General features: G+C 42.4%; 1 protein-coding gene across 3 annotated transcripts in view; it reads right to left on the reverse strand.

The window, feature by feature from the left end:
- ASAP2 (ArfGAP with SH3 domain, ankyrin repeat and PH domain 2) overlaps positions 1-14310 on the reverse strand; it is an 89838-nt gene extending 75528 nt beyond the window's left edge. For 2 of the 3 annotated variants that reach the window (XM_052698460.1, XM_052698442.1), the window contains exon 1: positions 14136-14309. In XM_052698460.1, the coding sequence (XP_052554420.1) occupies positions 14136-14261 (126 nt within the window). In that variant the 5' untranslated portion in view covers positions 14262-14309. Of the gene's footprint in view, positions 1-14135 lie in introns of all 3 variants that reach the window. The other variant, XM_052698451.1, reaches the window with a different exon arrangement.
- Positions 14311-27654: the final 13344 nt, after the last annotated feature.

Here is a 27654-nt window from a genome sequence, read left to right on the forward strand (position 1 = left end):
CGTTCTAGTCCTCACTCTGCAGGAACATTTCTCCAGCCTGATATCTGCACCTCTGTCTGCTGTCAGCTTTGTGGGATGTTGTATCCCACAACATCCTTCTCTCCAGATTGGAAAGATACGGATTTGATGGGTGGGCTGTTTGATGGATGAAGAATTGGCTGCAGGGTTGAGTCCAGAGAGTGGTGGCCAATTGCTCAGTGTCTGGATGGAGATTGGAGACGAGTGGTGTCCCACAGGGGTCAGGGCTGGGATGGATACTCTTTAATATCTTCATTAATGGCATTTGACAGTGGGGTTGAGTGCATCCTCAGCAAGTTTGCAGATGACACCAAGCTGTGGGGTGCTGTTGACACACCAGAGGGATGGGATGCCATCCAGTGGGTCCTAGACAGGCTTGAGCAGTGGGCACAGGTGAACCTTATGAGGTTCAACAAATCCAAATGCAAGGCCTTGCAGCTGGGTTGAGGCAACCCCCATTACCAATACAAGCTGAGGGATGAAAGCATTGAATGCAACCCTGCTAAAAAGGACCTGGTGATAATGGTGGATAGGAAGCTGGACATTAGGCAGCAATATGCCTTTGCAGCCCAGAAAGCCAACCATATTCTGGGCTGCAACAAAATAAGCAAGGCCAGCAGGTCAAGGGAGGTGATCCTGCCCCTCTACTCTGCCTCATGTGAGGCTTCACCTGGAGCTCTGCATCCAGATGTGGAGACCTCAGTACAGGAGAGACATGGACCTGTTGGAGCACATCCAGAGAAGGACCAGAAAAATGATCCAAGGGATGGAACACCTCTCCTACAAGGACATGCTGGGAGAGCTGGGGCAGTTCAGCCTGGAGAAGAAAAACTCCAAGGTGACCTGAAAGCAACCTTTGAATGGAAGGTGAGTTACAGGAAAGAGTCTGTACTCTTTAGCAGGGTCTGTGGGGACAGAACAAGAGGAAATGGTTGCAAGCTCAAAAAGGGTAGATTTAGGTTAGATATAAAGTCTTTTACAGCGAGGATAGAGAGGCACTGGAACAGATTGCCCGGTGATGTGTTTGATGCCCCATTCCTGGAGACTTTCCGTTCAAGGCTGGATCAGGCCCTGGACAACCTGATCTTGCTGTGGTGTCCCTGTTCATCGCAGGGGAGTTGGACTAGATGGTCCTCAGAGGTCCCTTCCAACTCTAATCATTGTATGATTCTAATCCGCACCCTATATCACTCAGCAGCATTTACAATGAACCAGGCTGCTGAGATTTTCCTTTTGCAGTTATCTCAGTGCAGTACTCTTTTCCCTGTACCCTTTTAAACATCAGAGTAAACAAGAATGAGTCTGTGCAGAACGTAACTCCTTTCCATTCGGCGTATGACAAGCTTTTGAATAGAGAATTTTTAGTTTTATATAGGACTATGAAACAATTTCAAAATACTGACAGGTTCTCACATCAGCAGCCTATTTTATTTTCAGTAATCTTCCAGTATCTGCCTAAACCACATATATATCCCAGATGCAAACTCTGTGAAACAGTGAGAAACTAAACAGTTGATGTTCCTAATGAATGATGCACTCATCCTGCTTTGAAAATGAAAATCTCTGTGGTGTGTGTGCACAGAACTAGTGGATGCCAATAAACTGACCCCTTCCTGCCCATCTGGATCTTCTTTGAGTTTAACTACTTACTTTATCAAGTGATTCCAGGGACAAGAAATCAGCCAGGAATAGAACACAGCATACAGTAATACAGCCTACTCAAACCTCAACCTAGACAAGCCTCTGAGAGCTTCTCAACACAAATAAATAATGAAGATCAATATTATGAACATCTTTGGTGTAGACATATGTGTGTGTATCTGTCCATATATGCCTGTGTGTGTGTGCATATACATATGAGGTGGCCATTCTGAAAGGCAGCAATAGGCACACAAACTGCCTAGTTTATGATACACTGGGAACTTTTAGGACAGCCTATTCCTGCAAGGACAGGTAATTAGAGGAGATCCAAAAGACAAAGACAACTCACCTCAGCTAAACCAAATGCTGAACCAGCTGTTAAAATTAGGATAAGTAGAGATAGGTCTGTTTGTACCACTGGTGGCACGTTAACTACTACAGCTTACTTTACTTTACTGATGAGTTACTTCCTTTTACAACTTAATGCATTTTCTATAGTTAAACTTTGTTTAATTTGGCAGTTCTCACGTGAAAGTACAGTGCTTCATAATAAGACTCATTTTCTCCTGAAATACTATACAATTATTTCTATAGTAGCTTCTGGACTTGAGCCTGTAATTTTCACTCCAAACTCTGTAGTGCAGTGCATTGCCTTTGAAAACCTCTGCACGGTCTCTCAATATTAATACATTTCTTCCAGTGAAAGAATAACTGCATGATAGCACAACTAACAGCAGCTAATGCAAACAAGATTGGCCCAGTTATGCCAATCAAACACTTGATAACATCAGTATCTTCCTATATGGGTTAACTGGAAAAAAAAAGTAACTGTATTCATTTCATTTTGTTGATTCTTTGTCATGCTGTAACCATCTGTGAAGAGCTGGCATTTCTGTTGTATAAATCCATAAAAATAGTAGTCTCTTAATTTCCTTTTGGGAATGTGCTTTTAAATGGAGAATCCATCCGAACCATGGTGCATTGGCATTCATCTCAGGTGCTGAACGAAAGACATCTCAAGCCACTACTGCACTCTTGAAAACAATCATTGAAATTGGAGTTCCAATAGCTTTAAGTGCAGCTAAAATTAACAGTTCAGGCACTCCTGCCACTAAGGACAGCTTCCTAAAAGTGTAAGTGATACTTAAGTCACAGAGTTTCTAGGGCATCCAGCAGTAGATAAAAAATATCCATTTACACCATATTTGATGTAAAAATAAAAGCCTTCCCAACTGCATGACCTCTGCCAAATTAATGAGGGAATTCAAATACACTGAAGATACCCATAAAATGGATTAATCAAGACTTTCTTGACCACTAGGACTGGTCAACAGATTATTCAAGAACACTGACCACCACGGAGATAAATTCATGCACAGCCAGCTACCTAACACAAAGCACTGAACAACAACTGCCTTTCCAATCGCAGCAACACAGAGGCAGGTGCGGGTCTATCAGCACTTCTGTTCCTGGGGGAACAGGAACCAGCTACTAGTTCTGTGTCTGAAACAGACTCATGTCTGAGCCTACGTGGCTCAGCACCCATAGCATGACACATCGCCAACTCCACACACGGCTGGCAAAAGCTACTGATACACGTCAACCACCAACAGCCACCAAGAGAGCAGTAAAGCAACAGAAAAGAATGAACTAAGCAGAAGAATGAATGAAACCAAACAAAAAGCAGCTTACAAAAGATTTACTACTTCACTGCCTCTGTAATGCTACTCTCTTCAGCACAGCTAGTGTCTAGCCTACAAGAAACTCAACATGTAGGAGGACTCCACCGTTATTTTTGTTGTTGGGTAACATGCTCCTACAGCACTGTAAAACAAACAAATGATTAAAAACATGTGCTTAGCATGAGTCTGTGCTGCATGCGATAACAGAGCAGGGGCTCTGTGCTTGCATGTGCTAAGGAAATTTCCACTCCTATTGCTATAGCCAAACAGTAATCCTGTTTGATTGAAGGGGCTTAAAATGATCAGGAAATGCATTTGTTTCTAACCCACGTTCTCTAAAATACAGCCTAAATTTCCTTAAAATTGCATATCCCGGTAAGAAATCTGCTACAAAGAACATAAACCATAAAACATGAGAAAATAATCTATGCAAATGTTCACATCGCTTCAGTATTTTGCCTCCATACACTCTTTCTAAATGTAGAACAAAGCTTTCCGAAATGTAATTTGCCCAGTTCTAATCACTTCAGCTGTTTTCATGTATCTACATGCATACTTAGCATAATGCCTAGACAGAATGATAGATTTCAGACCAGAGCTACACTGATAATCTGATCTTTAATCAGGGATAGCTGAGGGGTCTGCAGTCAGCAGGTGCTCCCCTACACCACACTGCCCTGAGACAACAGGGAGCAAAATGTCAGCCCTCACTCTCAATTTTCATTTTTCTTGGTTTAAAATGTCAGATAGTAGAATTTATACTGCATGTTCTGTCATGTTAACTTTTACAGCCACCTTTTAAAGAATACTCCAAAGAAATCCATTTCACTCACGTCACATGGTGTAAAGTGAACAGAATTCACCTATAGAAAAAAGCAAATATTTCAAATTCTGCCCCACACCTACTCACTTGAAAACAAAGCCTCCTACTCTAGACAAAAACTTACACCACACTACCCAAGCTTATTTCCTGCAAAGCAGCACTGCTCCTAAGAGCAAAGCTATTCACTTAAAGCACTTCATCTCAGTTCCTTCATAAATATGTTCTCCCCCACAAGGCAAATTATTTTCTGCATCCAAACACAATTAACTTTGAGATACACACAACTAAGAGAGTCTGCATAACACTTAGTCTTATGTCCCACTTTCTGGACATAGCACACAGCTCTTCTTGCACTCTCTCCAACTGCAGGGTAGGCTGTACCACAGCTACCAGCCCCCATCACCATGCCTTTCCTATGCTCCCTGCCCACCTCCTTCCTCTGTTGATCCTCCTCATGTCAGCCCTCAGCCCATTCCTGCTGTCTGCCACTTTCACCCCACTTTCTGCAGAAACGCTGACGCATTCTCCCTTCCTCTACAGTTCCTGTCAATTCTTATTTCTCTGAACTTCCTTAGACTTCTGATACATTTCCTTCTCCCCCTTCTCATGCTTCTGCCTATGTCAGTTCCTGACCTGCTCCACAACACACACACCATCAGTGCTTCTGTTGCTGGATGATCCCCTCTGCTCCCCGTTTGTTTTTAACCAAGACTCCATCCTCTTCACTTTTCACCGATCCTCGTATTTCTTTTTACATGTTTCAGCTGTCTGTTACTTTCTAAGACTGTTTCTTGCATTCCCCTCTTCTGTTGTTTCCTAGCCAAGTTCTTCTCCTCCCCTTAATTCCAATATTGACGTAATTTTGTGAAAGAAGTCTGGATTTAGTCCAAATGAAAGAAGCTGATAGTCATCTTAATCACAGGCAAATCTGGTATCCAACAGCAGAATCTCCTCCAGCTCATGTCTCTGTCCCATCAAGAACAACTGCACACAGTGAGCCTTCTGAATACAGAAGAGCTTGAGCTTGGTGCTAACAAACGTGAGGCAGTGGAAAGACTGGAGGATAAAAGAGAAATCACCCTACTAACAGCCTGCAATAAACTCCACAGTTATAGACACCAAACTTGTGTTATTCTTATTCCCTATCTTTATCTACATTTTCGAGGCGAGTTTAAGAAGTCTGAGATGAGAAAAGCAGGGATTTTAACCTTACATGAAAACCTTCCTACACAGCTTTAGCATTATGGCTCTCAGCAATTCTGTTTTCCTAAGAACTTGTAAGCATCAGGGAAAGAGCAAAGAAGGAGCCGCCATACTGTATCCGGAGGCCAGAACACACTGCTTAAATGAGGCTCAATAATCAAAGCATTAAAGGAGTTTAAGAGCAGACATTACTTCAAAATAGTTCTTCAATCTCTTTTAAAAACAATTTATATAACAATGACATTAATTCCAGTGGTCTATCCATTCAAACACTGCAGAAGAATGCACCAAAGGAATGAACAGAGGACTGAAAAACTTCCAGAACCCTTCATTCACAATTTTTCCCAACGTGAAGTTCTCACACAACTCATTACAACTTCAAAAACTAAAGCAAACATAAAAGAACCATCCTCTAGCAGTGGCAGTTTCTGCGAATAGCTGCTGGCATTATTCTTCACATATTTCTGGAAGCAGGGAGAGGAGCTGGTTATTTTGCTGGCCTGCCGCTCAGCCAGGGATACTTGCAGCACCTGAATCAAAATCTCCCTCCTCCTCACTTTTACAGCCATGGTCTGCATTTCTGCACCTACTGCAATACTTTTTATTAGCAAATGTTATTTATTCTTCTACTTCCATTGCCTTTTTTTTTTCACCCCTCTGTGCTTCAGTGAAGTATCATCTTAGTCATCATAGGATTCATTAGGAGTCTTTGCAACTAAATACCCTCATTCTTCAGAATCCTGGGAAACAAGTTAACCAGTCCCAACAAATTGAGTGCTCTAAGCTCAAAGTCTTGTTTTTCACTTTGCTTGCTTGCATTTCTATTCCTGCTTTCAGTTCTACCTACTTCGCCACTCAGAGTTTGAAAACTGCAGCAGAACACTTGTTTAGATTTGGTAATACTTGCATTACCTTTATCACAACATTCTAGCTGCATACCATCCTTTCTTTGTCTCCTCACAACTCTATGACTAAAGAATGCCTTTGTTTTCCTTGCTGCCTGCTGCTACAGCTAGAGAAACTTGATTTTCACAAGTTGGCCCTTTTCCTTTACACATATTCTTCAAACACACAACTGTTCTCTAATGATCAGTCCTTTCCCCCCCTCCCCTTTTGGAAACACACTGTTCATTTGTGACATTCTTCTCTATATTTTCCAAGACCACAGTTTCACCCATGATTTTTCCCTTTCTTGGGGTATGTTATATTTTTTGTGCTTTAGTAAATTAACTCTTCAATTCCACTGATTTCATCAGCTCTTAGTTTTGTGACTTTTTCCTCTAACTACAACTTTTTGGACTGTTTTGCTTTTAACTGCTGTGTTTTGCTTTTAATACACAATGATACAACCTCTAATGATTTAACACTTTGCTTGCTTCCTGTCTCATCCACAGCATCCATCCGATTGCTGCCTCACGACAGTATATTCTCCTGCTCCTACATGTTTCCTCCTGTGAAAATGAACATCCCGGCTGTAACCACAGACACCCAACCATAATGTGGCTGAAACACAGCTCTTTTTTCTTCCTCTTGCCCTCTTCCTCCATGCCTGCCATGTTAGCAAACAGCCCAACCACATAACCAACAGGTTGCCTTCAACTGACACCTACCATCAAGCAAGTGTTCCTTCTGCCTAATATCTCTATGACATACACAGCAGCCTTTTGCTCTGCAACGCTTCCTTACCTCGTCATTTCATTTTGATTACTACGAAAATCTGGCCCTGACAAATAAACAGTCCTCAGTCACATCCATTTGTGACAGTACTGAAAAAGCTTTCTGTTCATCTTCTATGCAATGCATAGAAGATCTCCCTAGCTGTTGTAATGCACTCACTTTTGCATCAAATGTAAGACAATGGTCTTTGATTTCAATGCCTAGAGGAAGGCAACACCAGTCAGCTCCTCTTCACTTTTGACTCTGCCTCCTCCAATCAGACTTACTTCACCTACCAGCACCCACTTCTTTTTCAGAATCACACAGTCACGCTTTCTTACCAATACGTGGTTGGTAATTTTCTTATCATGCTCATTTTGTATAGCATCTACAAATCCTACTGAGCTACACACATCACTTTACTTAGAACGGGAAGGAGAGCAGGGATGGAACACATTCCTATATCAGAAAAATCTATAGAAAATTTTTACACGGTGAGTATCTCCTGACTTTCCGTTCTCTTTTTTTCTCCGCCAATCTTGTATCAACAGGAGATTCTTCCCTCTCTTGCAACTTAATTGAATGTAACATTTATTTGGAGCCAGTGAGGGTGAAGGTAAGTAACTCACTGAAGGTAAGTGAGGCCTCTTGCTGCCAGTCCATCCACTGGAGAGAGCCCAGCTGGCCAAAGCCCCACAGAGCTGGGCTGGGGCGCAGGGACCACGGACAGGGCTGCCTCACCCCTTGTAGGACCTGGCCTTTTGCTGGGCCACGGGGCAAGTCCAGGGAGTTCCTGGAGACAGGGCAAAGCAATGGTAACCGCTGCACCACAGCAACTTTAAGAAAGTAGGAGAGATAAGGAGATTGTTAAATATAGGTATGGGGAAGCTCAAATGATAACCAAAATAATAGAGGGGAGAGGTACCGAAATGAGGTTAGGGGCAACTTTTCTAAAGCTTCAGGTGTAAACGTTACTTACTTTTAGGGAAGAGGGTTTGACAGCATGGTTCCTTAGCAGTAAGGCTCAAAGACTGCAGTGCTGGAGTTCTAAAAAGGGCTGGTCGTAACTTTATGTATATATGTACACACACACCCTTATATATGTGTGTATATGTAACACAGAAAATGTGGAAAGCTAAAACCATTAAAAAAATAGGGTAAGAGTTGATCTGAAACATTCATGAAGAACTACTCTACTGCATATGAATAAAAAACAAACCAAAGTGGTTTTCTTGTATTCTGCTATCTATTCAACAGCCGTGTCTTGTTCCACATGTAGACCATTAGGTGCTTTTGGGGATTAGGCTTTTGTCCTGTGCAATGACTTACGAAATGAAGGCCTCACTTTTACCAAGCACTGCCACATTTATGGTACACAGAACAACATGAAGATCAGAGGTGGGTAAAATCTAAGCAGAAAGAATTTAAGCCTCTTTCCACGTCTCTTTTTTATCACCAGAACGAAGAAAACGCAGTGGAGCTGGTTCTGAGGAACACAACAGCACTAGAGAAAAAGTCCAAGGACAAAAGCCACAGTTAATAAAATACTTTGGAAATGGGTATATTTTTCCATTGAAATTCCCACCAGACATTTGGAATAAAGAAGCAGATGTCCCAAGGTGCACCAAGGTAAGGTATACAGCGATCTGTTTATACAATTTAAACTGTTATAACTGGCTGCACATTGTCTGCAATGTTCAAGGTCGAAGTTCTGTTTTATAATGCGCACAGAGCTCCAGCTGAAAACCTGTAATGTAGCTCCTGTATTCCCACAACTTCCATCCTCTGTTTTCTTCTAAAAAAAAATAAAAAATAAAAATCCAACACCCCTCCCTAAGTCATAACACCATTTGTGTCATAATTACTTTTCCAGAAACATCTTTCAAGGCAGATGACAGAAAATTATGACTACAGAAAGGAAGCAGAAGTTGAACACAAAAAAAGCTTTAAACACTGCGTTTATGGAACTCTATTTAGCAGTGAGATAAAAAGGACACAATTATGTTCTAGAAGGAGTAACTTACAGTGAGCACAAAGACATTACAGTTTGCAGATAATAGTATAGTAAATTATCCAAAATGCAATCTGAGTAATTTTCTACTAGTTCTCAGAATATACGAAAATGTTCTCTTCACACAGACTTCAAAAGCAAGCCAGTATCATGAAAGCAGCATTAAGAGATAACTCCAGCCTCGAAGAAACCAAAAATACATAGAAAGAATAATTTCCCATAGCATGCATATGTATGCAGGTATCCAGTCTCTCACTCACTGATCATACCAAGCTGTTATCACCTCTTGCCCTCATTAGCTTTGCAGAAAGACAACAGAGCAGGAAAGATTAAAAACTGTAGCTCAGAAGAGAGAATGGAATTCAATGAGAGGTGATCCTTCCTGCCTCTGAAATTCAGCTGAAAACTGTGGGATTACCTTAGATAGGATGTAGGTGCTATGATTTCTGATAGAAAAATCTGCACTGTAAGTGACAGCAAGGAAGGAAAGGATTTGATACTGAAACGACACACTACACCTCTAGGACTGAAAACTGCAAATATATAAATAATTTTAACTGTAAAATGAGAACACGTTAAGGTGCAGTGATCATGGAAGAGGACTTACAGAAGAGAGGCAAGTACAAACCCAAAATTATAACGCTGGTTTCCACGTTAGTTTCACTGACTTATAGAAATTCCTGCAGAATGGCTTTTAAATAGTTTGAAACAATTAAAATTATTTGTATCCAAACAACTCAGACCATGTTTGCCTACCCACACAATCCTCTCACTTCCATCTTCTCCATCTTTCCACCTCACATTTGCCTTGTCTACTAAAAGCATTCGTCACAGTAGCAAGTGCTACTACACTGAGGGATGGTGCTCCAGTAACCCTTTACACTTCTGTCAGTGTTTCCACTCTCCACTCTTTCTAGGGAAATCCCAGCTCTAGTGAAGCTTAAGTAGGCAGGATAAGCTTTGTGCCTGAAATCCTGACTTGGACACCAACTCTCAGAACACCAGCCCTCTGGTACTCTCTATTCATGTAGTAGCCCAGACAAGAGCCTCCATGCCCCTCTTTCTTGGTCCAGATGCAGTGTACCACAAGAAATGAAAAGAGTAGGAACAACTACTTCCAATTTTTATGGGCTTCAGTGCCAGTCTTTACTGTAAGATTTAACTTGTGCTTCAAAACACAGTGGCACACTTGGACACTGTTCATTAAATCATTCAATAAGATAATCATTTCCAAAAATATTAACGTTCATAGCTATTAGAATCTTTTTTCAGGCTCCATTACAGTTTGGGGACTATTTTATTTAACTTACAGCACCTGAAAGAGAGAAGTGCACATTCCAAGTAATAGCAATACTAAAATCAGACTTTTTAGCATTCGTGGCTTAAGAACAGTCACTAGCCATTGTTAGATCCTGTGATAATGGGAGACCTTTAACCAAACCAGTTTTAAACTGAGAAGTCGGCGTTTGTCAAATCAGATTACTGACTTCAAGCAACCCCTCCCCCCATCACGTGACCGTGCTCTGGACTCTATCAAAACTTGTTTAATTGTAGTCATTATCATACATACAAAGATTAAACAGTAACCTGTAAGGGCCTGAGACATACTGTTTGTAACGTAGTTTTGGTAAAAGCTAAAGAGATTCCCATCATTTTGCTAAACAACACCCTTGCCTAACAACAATACAGAAATTATACGACTCCTTTCCCTTCAAAATCACACTGTACTCCAAGAGCATGCCTTTCCGAATCCCTTTCCCACTACTGGCAGGGAAGGATCAGCTTCTCTTTCTCCATGCTTTTCAATAGGCGCTGCGCTTCTGGTAATCTCAAGGGCTGTGATCAGCCATCTGTCATTGCTCCATACAATCACACAGGACAGGAAAACTCCAGGTATTCTCCACTGCCATTAAAAATCAATCCTACTCTGCAGCTGACAGAGGTCAGTTAATCCAAGTTCAGAAAACACTGATTTAAGGCAGTACCATCGCCCACAGAGACATAACTGGTAAATGATACTCATATAACTGTCCAACATCTCATTGATCCCCTATCTTAACAAGCCTCTTCTGCTCCATCACTGAAAGCAAGGCCTCATTAACTGAACCTTTAAGACACTGTTATATACCTACTAATTAACTAAGACAGAATTACAGAACTGGTAGCCAGCAGTGTTACTAAGTGCAAAAAGCTTCCCATTGGGATCTGGAAACGGCTCTCTTTGTTTGCACTGAGGTGCACTCAGGCTGAGAAGCCCCACCAACCCACAGCTGCTGCACAACCACCCCACACCTCTGCTGCAGGGCAGTGCAGAGCCAGCTCTGTGGAACATGGGCCGTTTCAGAAACAGATTTGTGAGGAAAAGCAGCTGAGGGACATCCACAAAACACGACAATTTAGCAGTAACAAGAACTTATTGTGTTTTTTAATATACATACACAATGCCCTGGGAGACGAAAACAACCATCTTCCATCACTTGGTAAAATCAATCTATCCACAAAGCCCACAGCCAGTAAGTTTCAACTCACCTACAGAATCATGGAGAATCACAGAATACCCCGAGCTGGAAGGGACCTATGCTGAGTAACACATTCCCTGAATCACACAGAGCCAACCCTCCCAGCTTCCAGAGCTGCACTGTACACTGCAGCAGCACACACTGGAAAGTGATGCTTCACACGTGACTCTGGAAAAGGAGACGGGTTCCCTGTGTTACCTGTACAGTTTTAGATGCATTTTTTTAAAATCCTTGTTCATAACAACCCGATGAGCTAATTCCTGCTTGGCCTTTTGGAAAAAAAAAAAAAAAGTGCTGAATGCTGACTTCTCCATTACACAATTTATAGACAGATTTTTATCAGCAGATTGTATTTAACCTGAAAAACCTGGCACTTAATTTTGAAGGACTTCAGTATTTCCAAACTTGAATAGTGTAAAAATAGATTTCATAGTTTTGAAACCATGAAAATTTGTTTGTTGTTTTTGATAATGCATAAAGAGAAAATGAGCACTTAAACACAGACTGTATAACAGCAGTAAGAATGGGCAGCAACCACTGATATTTCGCCAAAGCAGCTAGATAGATCGATAAGATTAAGAAGGCTATGGTTAATGCAATCTCTCCTCAGCTACTATGCAAACTTCAGTTAGATCTGTAAGGCACATTCGTTATCAACTTTATCATAAAAGGTAATTTTTGTATCTAAGCAAGCAGTGTCTAATATCTGAAATATGCAGAGATACAGGCTTCAGCACCCTGACTGAGCTCCTTTAAAAATCAAGCAGAGGTATATCAGCATCTGAAACACACACAAACGCCAAGCAGGCAGATGAAGTAAGAAAGGAATCCCACTGATTCAAAGCTTAAAATGCACATCATTCTTCTGATATTAAAGAAGCTTCCAAGATGCAGCTCTCCGAGTTGGATTTTTAAGACTGTAAGATACATAACATATAAATTTCATGCCATTATATAGAAATTTCTGTGCAAATGAAACACGGAAAAATGAGCATGAAAGAAGACTGACTTGAAAAACAAAAACTTTCTTCCATGTTTCTCTCTGAGAAATGATGTGACATTCTTGCAGTTATACAGCCTAAGAATCCAAGGCTGCCAGACCAAATTTTGTGAAACCCACAGATAAGAATCTCTTAATTCTAGCAAAACAGCTTTTAGTCCAAGTGCTTACACTAAATTATATTTTGTGTCAATCAATTACCAGGCAGCTCTACCACACAACTTTAATGACTCACTGTTACAAATATTCCTTAAGAAAAAGTTACCTTTGATACAGAATTGTTGATCTTAGGACTATCAGGCTAACAACATGTAATTAAACGCAGGCACTTAAGTGCAAGCTTGCATGGAAGAAAATTACCTCGGGAACAAAACAGTAATTCCTTCTGTGCAGATTATTTTGAATTCAGCTCCTCGCTTTAGTGGTTTTGGGAACTGGCAAAACAGGAAAAGCTTGAAAAGGGAGTTTAAACCCCTAACCTGGGTTTTGTACAGGTAATAATCCATCGCTGGTGGCAGCTCTTTTGTAAGAAGGGACACTAACTACTGGCAAGATCCTTCTGCTGAAGAGGCTCTTTTTAGAATACCTGCTTACTGCAAAACAAATGAACTTAACGCACTGCCACAACTGATGTAACAGGTAGATGGAGAGATTAATCCTCATCACAAACAAGATCCCCCTCCCACAAGTTACTCCAGGGAAGCTGCTGGGGGAATCGAGATACCGAACGGCTCTCTCTCATTGTGTGCATATGACAGGGATGAGGAATGCGCTCTCACTGTGTTCAGACCTGTCCCAGATTTCCGTCTGATTTGAAATGGGAGGGAAAGGAGTCTCTTTCTCAGGGAAAGCACCCCGTCTCTCACACCGGCGCTGGCAGCCGCCCTCCCAGGCAGAGCTGGCTGTTACCGTCAGCTTCAATGACACATCTCAAGATCTCTCAGGAAAACAAATAGCCTTCTCCCCCAGACAAAAGCAGCTCAGGCTGCCCGCGAGCAGACAAAAAGGACCGAGCCGTGGCCGCCGAGCGCTGAGGGAAGTCCGACCCGGAGCGGCTCACGCCCGCCGGGGCCAGGCGCTGCCTCGCGGCTCCCGTGGGGCAACCTCGGCGGGGGTGCATTCCCGCTTGCGGGGACGGGAGGAGGATCGACCCCCACCTGTACAGGCAGGCACACACAGGAGCACGGGGGAAGGCGGGAGAAGAGCCGAGCGCCCCGCACGGCGGCGGCGGGGCCGAGCGCCTCAGGTGTGCCGCCAAGGACGGCGCGGAGGCTGCCGAGCTCCGGCCGCTCCCTAGGTAAGAGGAGGGCGGCACCGAGTGCTTCTCCCGGAGGAGAGACGAGGGCTCGACTTCCCTCGTTCCCGGACTGCCCCTGCCGGGCCGAGCCGCCCCCCAGGGGCCGGGGGCAGGCGCTCCGCAGCCCTTCCCCCTCCCTCTTCTCCCCGCTCTCCCCGCTTCCTCTCGCCGGCGGCCGGGGGCGCCGCTCGGGGCCGGGCGGGAGCGGCGGGAGCCGGCAGCGCCGGTAGCGCCTTGTTTGCCGCCGCCAGGCCGAGGGGCTGCGCTGCCCGCGCCCCGTCTCACCTCCTCGATGGCCGCCACCGTGTTCCTGCACTGGGCCATCCGGGTGGTGAAGTTGGAGGCAGTAGGTGACTTGTAATCCTCATTGGTCTCGGACACGAATTCCGACACGGAGATCTGGTCCGGCATGGCGGGGCGGGGATGAGCGGGGCGAGGGGAGGAGAGAGGGGAGGGGGGGAGAGCGGGCGGCTCCGGGGGGAGGGGAGGGCCAAGGGGGGCTCCCCCCTCACATCGCCCGGCAGCCGACAGCGGCAGCTCCCGCCCCGCGGGCTGCGGCGCGGCGTTGTTCCTCCGCCGCCGCACAAGGAAACTCCCCGCACCCACACTCCTCCTTCTCCTCCTCCCCGCGCGGTCACGCAGCACCGGCGCCGGGCACACGCCCAGCGGCGGGAGCGGCCTCGCAGCCCGCCTCTCGCACACACACAGACGCCCAGACAGGGCGGAGGCGGGGCGCGGCCGCGCAGCGCGCCCCCCTCCCGCCCCGCCGGGACCTGCCGCCCTCAGAAGATGGCGGTTCCCTCTGGACCCCCCCCCCCCCCCCCGGCTGTGTGAGGGGAGGGGCGGGCGCTCCCGGGGCCGCGTCCCGCCTTGTGTTCTAACAACAACGACCGGCACGGAGCCGAGGGCGGGAGGGAGAGATGTGCGGGGTCCGTCTGGCTTGGAAAGCGGCCCCTCGGGGCTGCGGGCAGGTAGCGGGGCGATGCCTCTCGCACGTGGCGCCGGGAGAATGGAATTTCTTCAGCGAGGATTGCGGTACGGTTTTAAAGGAGCCAAAGGAAAGTCTGAGAAATGCTGTCACGGTCCCAAGAGGTCCGCACAAAAATACCGCATAACATTTATATCTCGTTTCTTAGAAAGCTTTTTCTGTGCTGGAAGAGGAAGCGTTGCTGTCAGAGCGAATGCTTTGTGCTTTTTGTATAAAGCCGCTAGGATGAATTGAGGCTGAAAATGCAGGAATCAGCCCCAGCTGTGGGGTTTGTCACTGAGGTGGAAGAAGAGCGGTCGGTGAGTTGTTACCGGGTGTTAGGAGGTGCCACTGTGCCCGATGTGCGGGTGCAGGGCTGTGATCTACAGTGGTGAATCTTCCTAGCCTCACAGCACTGAGGACTCCCAGCCTCGTAGCACAGAAAGCTTTGTGGGTCAGTATTTTGGCCTAGAAACCCTCCAGCGGCCTCTCAGTCCCCTCTGGTGATGAAGTTAATCACTTTCTATGAGTGATTCTTTATTACCGTGATTTAAAACTCCCCCGGGAGTTCAGAGGAGCAGGCAGGTACTCTCATGCTGTGTTTGTAAAACGTCCAAGTAAACAACTGCAGGCCTAAGCGGATGTTAGTACCGTTGGCAGTCTTTGCTGGCACTGTGTTAAGTTCTCCTTTAACATAGATGATGAAGTTCGTCAAACATATTCCTTTTGCAGATGGTAGCAAAGCCGGTGAATGAACAGTGGCTGTCCACATGTGCTCTCCTTTTGCAACTCTTAGGTTTTTTTCATTCCGGTAATTCCTTATTTTCTCTCAAAGAAATTGTCACCGTTACTTTGCTTTTGTCTCCCTACAGTGTTGTACAATAAATTCTTCCCTCTTCTTGTTAAAATTTGTGCTTGTTAATGAGGCGCAGCATGTAGAGTATTTCAGTGTTAACATGTTAAACTTGTCTGTGTCACCAGCACTTATGACCAGGCTTAGTATAAATACTCATTCTTGCTAAAAATATATGTGATATTACATCTTCATTTCTGTATCAGCTGATGATGATATCATTGGAGCATTACCTAACCTCAAACTATCATCTAAACTTAGTAAACACTGATATTCTTAAACTGTCATATCTTCCTCTGTGGCATGTTTACTTGTAAAATTTGAAAGGATTAAAAACTTAGAGTCTGAGAGGTAAATACTGGGTGTTACAATGTTGGAATAGCTGTATCTGATGTAGTCCAAATCTACAGCCTCTAGCAGTTGCATCTTCTGTCTGATAGTATATACATCTAAACAGTATCCTTATACTATAAGGCCTTAAGTTCTGTAGACCATGTTTATGCAGTAGGTTAGGTTAGATGATTGCAGTGACATCCCCTGATCTTTAACTTAATAGATTCAAAAATCTGCCATCCTGATTAATTTCCTAGGTACTTTGGTCTGTCTTTTTGCATAATAGGCTGCTTTTCTCACAACTCTCCTTCATCCTGGAGCCAAATACGTGTGCTTAGTTCATTCTGGAAGGTTTTCCAGAAGACCTCAAATGATAATTCCAAGCTCAAACGTTCTGGGGAGCCTACTACTTCTATTAGCATTCTAGGACAGTAGTTAGTCACAATTGTTCTATGTTCCAGCTATTGCTTGTTTTTCTCAGTGTGTTATTTGGTACTCAGACATTTCTCCCTATAAGCGTTCACATATGAGGTGAATTCATGTAATGAGAGGATTTCTAAGTATTGTTTCTTGATAAAGCAAACTTATTAAGTCCTCTTTTTTTTAAGAGGGCCAAGCTAACTTGAACTGCTTTGTATTGGCCACAAACCAGGGTTGTGTACGCAGATGGTGACAGTGGTTCAACTGACACGCAGTAGCTTGTAATTCTGCAGTAATGTTTTATTAGTGTGTGTGAGTCCAGTATCTCTCACTGAAAGGACGTTTTCTCAGCCCTTCAATCATTTTTATGGCTCTAACACCTCAGTAAATTGTCTTGGCTTCCTGTTCCTTCTCTGACATGTTCAAGAGTCTCATTAGGCGTTCTGGTTCCAGTGTCAGACTGGTTCAGCATTATCCACTCTAACCTCTACGTATTTATGAGCGACACTGAATTTCAGTATCCAGTCCCGTTCTTTGATCTGTAACTAAGCTGCTCAGTGGAATGTCTCAATAGTCAGAGAACTGTGAGCAAGGCTCACTTGTGCTGGTCTTGGTATTGTCTCCTGGTTCTGCCTGCCTGCCTGCCTCCCTGTGTATCTTCTCTGGCTTTGGACACTCCTTTCTCACCTGCAATGAATACTAGATAAAACATCACCATCTTTGACCCGGTCACACAGTTAGAGGGTGCAACTCCTTTTCTAAGCTTCTACTAAAGAAAGAACAAAAACATTTTTCAAAGATTCAAGCTCTGCGTGTTGCTCTGCTGAAAAGCGTTTGATCTTGTGGATACACACAGAGCACATCTCTAGAGAGTGCTGAGAAAGACCGGGTTTAAGTCTCTTTCCCTTGCAGAAGAAAATGAAAATCAGAAAACTCTGTTTGTACAAATATTTCTTCCTACGCTGACTTCAAACCAGCATTAATGTTTCCATCGACAAGTATTGTTAAAAGCAGAGTTAGACCTTCAAAATCACAAGATAGATTTTAAAAGAACTGGTTTCTTTCTCTTTTTGTTTCTTGTGTCTTTAGAAATCATATCTGTATGCCAAAATAGTGATTTTTATCACTGTCAATAAGAACCTAAACCACAGACCTGGTGCTATACAGACAAAAAAGAGTCAGGCAGTCTCCAGAGATGTGAGAATCCAAAATTAGAAAGTAGAAAGCTAATTGAGTGAATATGAGGAAATACTGGACCTCTCTTAGTCTGTGTGACAGACAGCGTGTGATCTTGGCACACAGGCTAAGGCATTTTAAGTACGATCCTCAAGAGGGATTATAAGATAGGTTTGGGATATCGGGGGTGGAATCATTACAGAAATGAGGCTCAGTCTGGGCGAAGGCACACAAGCCTTGTGTCCTTAAGGCTTTATCAGTTCAGAGTCGGATGTTAGCATGGTGGATCAGAGACAGAAGTTAATGTCCGTTCAATAGAAGGACATGCTGAAGGAGTTGTAAGAATAGCAAGGAGAGAACACGATGAGCTGGTTAGCATAGCTGATGATCCCTCAAGCAGCTGCCTGGAATAGGACTCAAAATGTGTAAGGGATTTCTTTTTCCACAGCAGTCATGTGTCATTATTGCCCTTTACCTACTAGCTCAATAACAGGTTCTTTCATGGTATTTGCTCTCTCTATCTTCCTTTGATACCGCTGTTTTTTCACAGAATTTTCTTTGATAACTTAAAGTTTTAGCAAATGTTTTATTCTTGACCTTCATTGTAGGTGCTCAGCATTTCCAAGGATTCTGATGCTTATTTATTAGTTTGGTTGAAGATGTGATTTGTGCAACAAGGAAGTGATTCACAGAAAATCTCATCAGTCTTGTTTATCTTCAAACTTAAAAAATAAGCATGCAAATAAATGTAGTCTATTGGCTGCCAATTACCAGATGAGAATTTTCAGGCAGGTAGGTGCTAAACTCAGAAAATGATGGGTGCATGTAAGGCAGAGTAGATAGGTAAAGCACTGTTGATAAGCCCTCTTACTGGATCCTGTGGCTTTATCCAGAGGTTTACAATATTTATTATTCTTGAAGTATCAGATCCTGGTGTTCAGTTCTCAGATAATCACTTTCAAGATAGACTCCGCTCTCCAAAATTACTTCCTGTAATTTCAGAGAAAGGCTTCAAGTTGTGGTTTCTAAAGGTGTAACACCCTATAAAAGCACACATTTTTGTTATTTTTAAATTACACCCACAATTTTGAATGTCCAACTCATTTTGTAATGATACTAATTACTGTGCCTAGCAGCTTTAGAATGGCAGCCTGTCTGCTGTTTAGGAACGAATTTATGGCATTACTCTGTTGATAATAGTTTAATCTGTTGTATTTGCTCTCATGTGTCTATTTCTAGAGACTGATTTCCACAGGTGGGTTATCCCTATGTCTAAAAATCCTTCAAATTAAGTTAGTTCAGAGAAGATTCTTTTTTCTGGTGTTTTTGAGTTTGGAAATGCCTACTTGGCAGCCTGTGTTACAAGCACTCTTTAATATGAGGTCACATTCTGTTGCCATTTCTCTCTCAGGCTTTTGTGGAGAATTTACAAAGGTCTGTTTTCTATAGTATTCTTTGTAATAACAGCACTTGCACCTGGAGGAGTAGCATGTAGACAAGGGCAGGGAAGGAAAAAAAGGAGAACAGTACTGGTATTTGTGCCATTTCTCTCAACATTTCCCAAGGATACTCTTAACTGAAAAGGAAGGTGTACGACTTCAATGGTGAAACTGAAAAAGTCTGAGTCTGTAAACCCTTGAATGTAAGAATTTTTTCTTTTGGACCTTGACAGAGCTGCACCTTTTTTTTTTTTTTCCCTAATGTTTCAATTTAGTAAAATACCTTCTTGTCACTACTTGTAAGCTGTGTTATGGATGACTGTGTGTATTTTCCTATGTGTTACATTCAAACATTTCAGGTTTTGGAATCCAGTGTTCACTTCAGTGGATCTGACTGAATCTTTCTGTGCTGCTACTTCAGGCTGCCCTCCAGAGTTACTCTCCTCACGAAGCCTCAGGCTGGACTAGGTTGTGTGGATCAAGCTGCAGGCCCTTGAGCCATCTCTAGAATTAGATGGGAAGCCCTCAGGGCTACCAACAGCTAAAAACTTACCTTGCTGCAGTTCCAATAAGGCTGTTCTAACGCTGCTGCTGTACAGATTGTGTTTTCACTGCATGAACTGCCTCTTCACTCTTGGTCGTTATCCATAACCACCACAACCTCTGGGTCTCAGTTCTCATAATAAACCAGCCTGCTCACTCGAGCAGAGAACAATATCAGAAGGGGAAGGCTCAGTCTTTTCTGAGAAATTACAGAACTACTATTCAGTCTCAGAATCAGCAGAGGACCCTGCATTCAGGTGGCAGGAATGACATGGAAGTCATCTGAATCGTGTTTAGGAATGAAGAGACAAAGTGAAGAGAGAAGATATGTTTTTGGATTCAGGAATTTCTAGAAAAAAAGAAGAAGAAAAAGCTGTCTTATTTTCAGACACAAAGGAGCTTTATTTCTCTCTTAGATTTGCTGTCAAAGAGAGACTCCTCAAAGTCAGTTCAGAAAACATCAGTGCTTCATTACCCCACTGGAATTTATAAGCTAGACAGAGAACCTGAAGGTTGTCTCTCTTCAAAGAGACAATTCAAAATACTATGAAACCCTAGGAAATTAAACTTAGTCCTGTTTGGCCACGACCTGAGCAGGATGGAGGAAGGACTGTTAAAAAATGGAACTAAAACTGCTGTTACCTGCTTTTAACATGTAATATAGAAATACAGAGTTTCCCCACTGCAGTAAGTCTAGGCTTGAAACAGAACAATTTAACAGGAAAACCTACCCTAATTGGTCTCCTGTAGTCAGTCTTCCAAGCAAGACTGAAGCATGCAATCATGTACTTGGTGAATATCTGTTAAATAAAATATGATGACCTTTAAAGTAGGGAATATATTAATAAACAAAAGGAGGTCTTCTGGCCTGAAGTCTTCTAGCCTTGTAGGAGAAAGTCCTCAACTTACTTTTCAAACCTCTGTCAGATCACCAGCCTCGAATGGGAGTGATCTGACAGTGATACAGTGGCTGCCATGGATGCCTTTCAGGGGACCATCTTTTGCTTCCTTGGTTGCTTGCCCAAGGCTGAAAATCAGGAATCCATGAGAAATGATAGGAAATGCTGGTTTACTGTGCAGGGGAACTACTTGGCAGTGAGGGACATGGCAGGGGGCAGGCAGTGCAGAAAGGAATTCTCTTCAGAAATTGTGATCCTGCACTTGTGATCTGTGTGAGCAAGATCCTGCCCTGCGTATGGTTCTGACTGTTGTACTCTACTGATTTGCCACTTCGGACCTAGAAGGTGCCTGAATCCTCATATGGGAAGTGCTTGCACAGTTCTGAGTACTGTAGTGGAAAGAGCCTACAGAAAATGTACAGCTTGGGCCAGGAGCTGTCAGGCAGGAAGGATGCTGCAGAGATCATTCCTCCACGTTATACTGAGAAGACATATTTTGTATGGCATCATGAGATCTCTGTATGGATAACGAGAGATGAAAAGAGAGTGTAGTCAAAACTTCAAATTTTCCTTGGGGTTCACTAGAACATGGCCTGACTATGAGGGAGGAAATACGAAATGATTTTCACAGGTTTTAAAAAAAATCATATGGGGCAGTTGTAGGTGAAACCTTATTTAGATACGAGTCCAGTGCAGTAGAAGCACTCTCAAAGGAGAGCTCCTGTTCTATAGTCAGTGAGGAAATACTGTGTTATGTAAGTTATCTTAGGCAAAATAACACAAATGTCTGCAGGGTATGCACGCTCAAATTGATTGCTGACCTTTGTTCATTGAGGAAAATCTCAGTTCTCTTTCTCACTTCTGAATCTCCTCACCACAGACTTGTTTTGGTTGTCTTTTGAGGTTACTCATACTGTTAATAAATTTCCGTCTGTATTTGTTTTTTCTTAACATTACTTCTAGCACTCGACATACAGAAATTTAGAGTAAGTTAGTATGAGGAATCTTTATGGCTTGCAAACATCAGCCTGAGAAGTACAGCTAGAGAAAGGGGACCTGGCAGTATGTGCTAGGAGTGGACAAAAAACTGTCCTTACTAGTACTGTTTGCACTGTGGCCATTAGTTTGCTCTTTGTTTCTAAGGCATTCCAGCAAGGAGGTGCTGTATCAGACATCACACTTTCAGAATGGAGATGTCACTGTCTTATATACCACAAAATTGTCCAGCTAGAGACATCTGCCTGAGGCAATTACTAACCCTGCCTCCTCTTCCTTCAAAGGGCTGTAAGGTAGACTAAGCTACAGGTTCCCATATGGAGTTCCTGCTCTGCTGCTTGTCTACTTGGATGTGGGTGATCTGAGGGGCCTCGTGGAATTGGAGTGGATGTGAGCTGTCAGAGTTTGAGGGGTGAAAGGCTGTAGCACCGACTAGTGCAGTGGTAAGGAAGTGGCCTTTCAGAAAGGTCAGGAGGTGAAAGAAAAGAAGTGGTGAGGACAGAAAGAGAGAAGCTGAAGGAGTAGCAAGCATAGCCTTTCTTCTTCCTCCTACACAGCACGTCATGCTAATACAGGGCAGCCTGATGAAGCTGTCCATTGAGGTCAGTGGTGCTTGGAAGGACAGAAGTAAACCTGACCTCATCTGTCCAGCATATTGCTGTGCTAGAAGGTGGCAGGCAGGAGAAGACTCAGAAATCAGATCAGCTCTAAAATATGCAGACCACTGTCTTTGCAATACAGAGAAATGTTAAATCTAAATCAACAAATTACTTTTACTTGTGTGTTCTTGATTTTTTTTCATGATGGCCACAGGCAGAAGTAGTAATCATTCAGGCCTGTGATTGTTGCCTGTCTCAGTTGCTGCTGGCTGTGGAAAGGGAATTGAGACAGCACATCACAACAGTCATTTATCTATAATGCGTACAGTATAGAAAGCAGATTTTGAGTGTCTAGAAACCCTGGGCTAAGATGAATGTGAGTGTAGAAGTGTGTCATTTGAAGGAGAGATATGTCCTACTTGATTTAATGAGTGTTGATTGATTTTATTTTGATGCTCTTTCTCGTTTTACAGGGTGTGGACCTGCTCCATCTTCCATTTCAGACTGTGCTTTGCGTATCAGGATTTTATTTACAAAACTCCAGTTCAGTTCTGGATCTGATTTTCTGAAGTTATCAAATGTAAGCACTTTCAGAATGGTGGGCAGTAGATTTTCAATTGTATCTCTGTCTTATACTTCCATTAATAGCCAGAGAACATCTAGGGAGTTTGGAAATTTTTCCTTATGTCAGGGAATTTTTCTAGAGACAGTTGTCAGCAGTTCAAATCTACTGCTTGGGTAAACTGTCCGCCTTTCAGGATTGAGACACTGTTCTTCTCTTTCAGAAGCAGATGGAGTAATTGGTGTGGCTCAACATTATTTAGCAGGCATGACAGCAAACATCCGCCGCACCCAAGAACAGAGCATGGCACAGCTCCTTTGAGGGGGACAGCGTGTCACATCTATGCTGGTGAGCTAAATGGTACGAAAGTGGGGCACAGCTCCTCCTAAATGACCATGAAAATGTTGTAGTCACTGGCCTTTAAGAACAACCATGTCTTCTGCAGCGGTTTTATGAGTCTAACCTCTCTTTCTTGGTATTTAGTAAAAGCTTCTGAAAATGAAACGTTCTGATTCCGATGTACAAAATTAATTTAAACAATTGAACTAAGAAGACCTCTTTACATTTCCTTGGAGAGAAAAAAAAAAAGAAAAAAAAAAAAAGTATTTTATTCCATACAATCATTGTTCTTATGTAGTTGAGCTTAACCGCTGATGTACTTAACCATCTGTTTGTGTCCAGTACCCAGAAATGGGTGAGACGGGTATATGGAGATTTTGGCACTGTGTTTAAAAGCCTGTTTTTGTATGTGACTCTGTCCCAGACTGACAGGCACATCCTAACTGTGTTCACTAATGCTATGGCTGGCACCTCATTTTGCTAAACCTAGCTGCCTCAGTCACTGTGACCCTGCATGCTGTCGGTTTGAATTCAGCATTTTGTGGCTTTCAAGCATGCCATTGTATTTCATGTACTCGTAGAGCCGGTCCAGAGGAGGATAACTAAAATGGTCAGGGGGCTGGAGCACCTCTCCTATGAGGAAAGGTTGAGGGAACTGGGCTTGTTTAGCTTGGAGAAGAGAAGGCTCCAGGGAGACCTCATTTCAGCCTTCCAGTACTTGAAGGGAGCGTATAAACAGGAGGGGGAATGGCTGTTTGTGAGGATGGGCAGTGATAGGACAAGGGGGAATGGTTTTAAACTGAGACAGGGGAGGTTTAGGTTAGATGTTAGGAGGAAGTTTTTCAAACTGATTGTGGTGACACTGGAACAGGTTGCCCAAGGAGGTTGTGGATGCCCCATCCCTGGAGGCATTCAAGGCCAGGCTGGATGTGGCTCTGGGCAGCCTGGTCTGCTGGTTGGTGACCCTGCACACAGCAGGGGGTTGAAACTGGATGATCATTGTGGTCCTTTTCAACCCAGGCCATTCTATGATTCTGTGATGCATTCTATGATTCTATTCTATCTAAGTAATTATGTCATCTGTTCTCATTGAACTTGTCTTAGCAGTATAGCCTTAACTATGCTTACATCTTACCTATTTAAGCACAACATATTAGTGAATCAACACTAATGCTATCCAGTTTAAAAAGCAGTCCTAAGTACAAAATTGCTGCCAGGCATTTTCCAAATTCATGGAGGGGTCTGGCAACGTTCATCCAGATGCAGGGCGATAGATGCAAAGGCTATACTTGGATAATGCTCTTCAGTGTTAAGGTAGACTTGATAATAGAGTTTCTTAGAATACACTTTTAATGTTTCTGAGTACATTATGAAATTATGTGGGAAACTGTAAACAAGTGAAGAAGCAAAGCATAAGCATTTAAATCATCTTTGGGGCTATTTCAGGAATAGCAGAGGCACTTGGCACTAGAGAAACGCGCATGTCAGAAATGAGTATAGTTAGAACCTGAAGGCTTATAGACTTCAGAGAGAAAACAGAATGAATTAAAACTGAATCAATACAGAAAGATGTGTATTAAATTTCCAGGCTCCCTTATAACTTAAAGAGTTTAAAGAAACGAAATAATTTCATTAAATGGGCAGGGCTGGAATAACTGACTGACTTTAACTCTTTGAAGATAGCATTTATAGTGGTAATAAAAAATCCACTACAAGCAAAACATTTTAGCTTTGAACTTTATCAATTCAATCATTATTCTACCACTAAGAAGAAGGCAAGAAAAAAATCCAAATGTTTATTTATGTGACATTTATCAAAGGTAGTGGACTAAAGCATAAGCACAAATAATAAAAAAGATTTGTGATTAATGGAAATAATAGGAAAAAAGTCAAAGAGAAAAATAGGGGTTTGTCTGAATTATGTGCACTGTTAATGTTTGGAGAGTAACAGATAGTCTGAATAGGGCTTATGAGTTCTTCAATATGTACAAAAACCAGGAGCATTTCAACAGAGACCTTCTTCCATTGTTAGCAGCAGCTGATCCCTACCAGGCTTTGTAGGATTAGTGGACAGGCAGTGACAGACTCTAGTAGAAATGTACAGACCTGTGGGTGCCCCAAAGTTCAATCTTTTTTGTGTGTGTGTGCTTGAGCAAAGCTGCACTAACTCTCTTAAGGTGTCTGCTAGTCTTTCTTTAGGTGTCATCGTACAGTGACTGAAAGGTAGTGAAAACATTGCTGCATATGCATCTGTCAGTGGCTAAAGGAAGGTACCATCAGTACCCAGAGGAAAAAAACAGTCTGTTGTTGAAGTCAAGATAGGAAGAAAGGAGGGCACAATCATGGTGTGCCTTAAAATGACAAAAGAAAAGATGCTGCCTCAAAATATGGTTTAAGTAGTCCAGCAAGAGCCAACAGTTAGAATCAAAGGAGATTTAGCATCCTGTTCTGGAAGCCTTTTTATGCCTTGGCACAAAAAACTGAGCATACTATCAATGAAGAGAAATGAATTACATGCCAGAATGTTGCTTGTTGTGTAGTAGCTTGTAAGTTTATCTCATTAAAACTAATTATTAAAAAAGTCCTTTGTTTATGTTAATGTTAACACTTAGAGAATTGTAAAGGAATAAAAAAACAAGTAATAACAGCTGAATTGTGAGTAAGATTTCCAGTGCAGTAATGCATGTGTGCAGTGCGGTTGCATCCTCTGAAATATGTAAGGGGCTTAAGGCAGCCCCTCAGTTCCTCTGTGTTACCATCCTGAGTAATGAGGAAGATCTGGCTGCCCTGGACAAACCTGTCCATGTGGGTCAGAGGAAGCTGAGCATGAGGATTTGCCCCATGCTTCCTCGGGGCATAAATGTCACGGGAAGTATCTTCACCATATTGAGAGCTGATGCAATCCTCTCCTTCATGAGACCAGCAGGGAGGCTGCCCAGGAGGTTCAGGCTCTCTGAGGCTATTAATTGACTGTTAGCTTTTCCTCTCCTAAATTTAAAATACCTGAACAATGTTCTTATTAAATGTATAAATCCTAATCTAAAATCTTTGTTGCTTTGGTGTTCACATAACTAGTCACACTCATTGGAATTAGATTGTCTTCATGAATTAAAGGAGCAGAATTTGATCATTATTTCTGTGTGATTCATTGAAGTTTAGGTTAAGAGTATCTATAAATAATAAAGTTTCTGCAGTTTAAAATGAGGTGTGTGGTTTCTGAACCCCTCTGAAGTGAGGCCACTCTGGTACATGCTGTAAGCAATCTAAGTTGACGTTTATAACCTTACAACCTATTTTTCTCCTAGAAGAGAGTAATGAATAATGCAAAAATTTGAAATGAATTCCAGTAAATGCTTCAGAGCAGCACAAATGCCATTTTGAAAGCCAGTCAGACTTTTTCTTTTTAGAAAAATCTTTTGAGTTTTGGAAAACTTAAAGAAAATGTTGAGAAAAGAAAATGTTGAAAAAATGCTACACTGTTTCATCTTTAACCAAGGAAAAGAATTATTACAGTAAATTGAAAGCAATTCATGAGAAACAAGCAGAAGATGTGATATAAAATCCCAAGGAAATGACATGATTTCCATTCACATAATTTCATTATTTTAATACTAACAGAGAACAAGTTTCTTTATTTCCAAAGTATCCTTTTATGATAACTCTCAAAAGAGAGAGTGCACAGTTGTTTTCGACCAAAGGTAAAAATAATTGACTTTATGATACCAATCTTTTTAGAAAAAATAAAGGTTGGAGGAAGTCCTTTAATGCAGGATGTCAAATTATTTGGGCACAATGATCATTCAGGCTTGAGTAGTTCTGTATTTGCTTTTCCACAGAATCAGAACAGGGTGGGTGCACTGCACTAATGAAAGTTCTTCACTTCCTACACTTAGTGGCAGCTCCTTTTTAAAAAATCAAGAGATTACACTTTTCCCAAGTAGGAAAGGAATAAACATAGCTGCAAACAGTTCTTTGGTTTCTATAACTGTACTAAAAAAATGGAAGATAGGAAATGAAAATAAAAATACTTGCCTCATATTTATAGTCCAGTTATACACAACAATTGATGGAATCCCAGAAAATGCAGTTGATGTTCACATACATATATAATGAGATTTAAAGTGCCTATATGTTAAATATGTATCATACTGATGGGTTCTTTATAAATGCATAAGAGAGAGATTTATTATTCATATCACTCCAGGACTGCACTGGATTCTGTTCAGTACAAAGCAGAACGGTGTGTTTCCTTTCTCAAAGAATACAAAACTCCCCTTAAACAAATTGGTGGGATTCTGGACCTTTAAATCTGAAGTGAGCTGTTTGATGGGTAGGGATGGTCTGCAAAATGTGACGTAGCCGTAATTGTGAAGGTTTGTGACACATTCTGTGCGGCTGAGGCTGTTGTATCTATTCCTATATGCATTCAATTAAATAACTCATCTTCAGTGATGTATTCTAGCATACTCCTGGGAACAAATCCAATGTCTTTAGCCTATTTTACATGAAGGCAATTATTGTAATGTCTCTAATGTCTAAGTGGTATTGTCATGAGTGCCATTTTAGCATGGTCCAAAGTATTTATTTATATGAGTTTATCTATCTGCTCTTCAAATTTATTATGCTTTCAAGAATATCCACAGAGTCACATTAGCATTTTTGTATCCCACAGCCAAAT

The sequence above is a fragment of the Tympanuchus pallidicinctus genome, unplaced genomic scaffold (assembly GCF_026119805.1).
Source record: "Tympanuchus pallidicinctus isolate F22 unplaced genomic scaffold, pur_lepc_1.0 scaffold1, whole genome shotgun sequence".
In the NCBI taxonomy this organism is placed as follows: domain Eukaryota; kingdom Metazoa; phylum Chordata; class Aves; order Galliformes; family Phasianidae; genus Tympanuchus; species Tympanuchus pallidicinctus.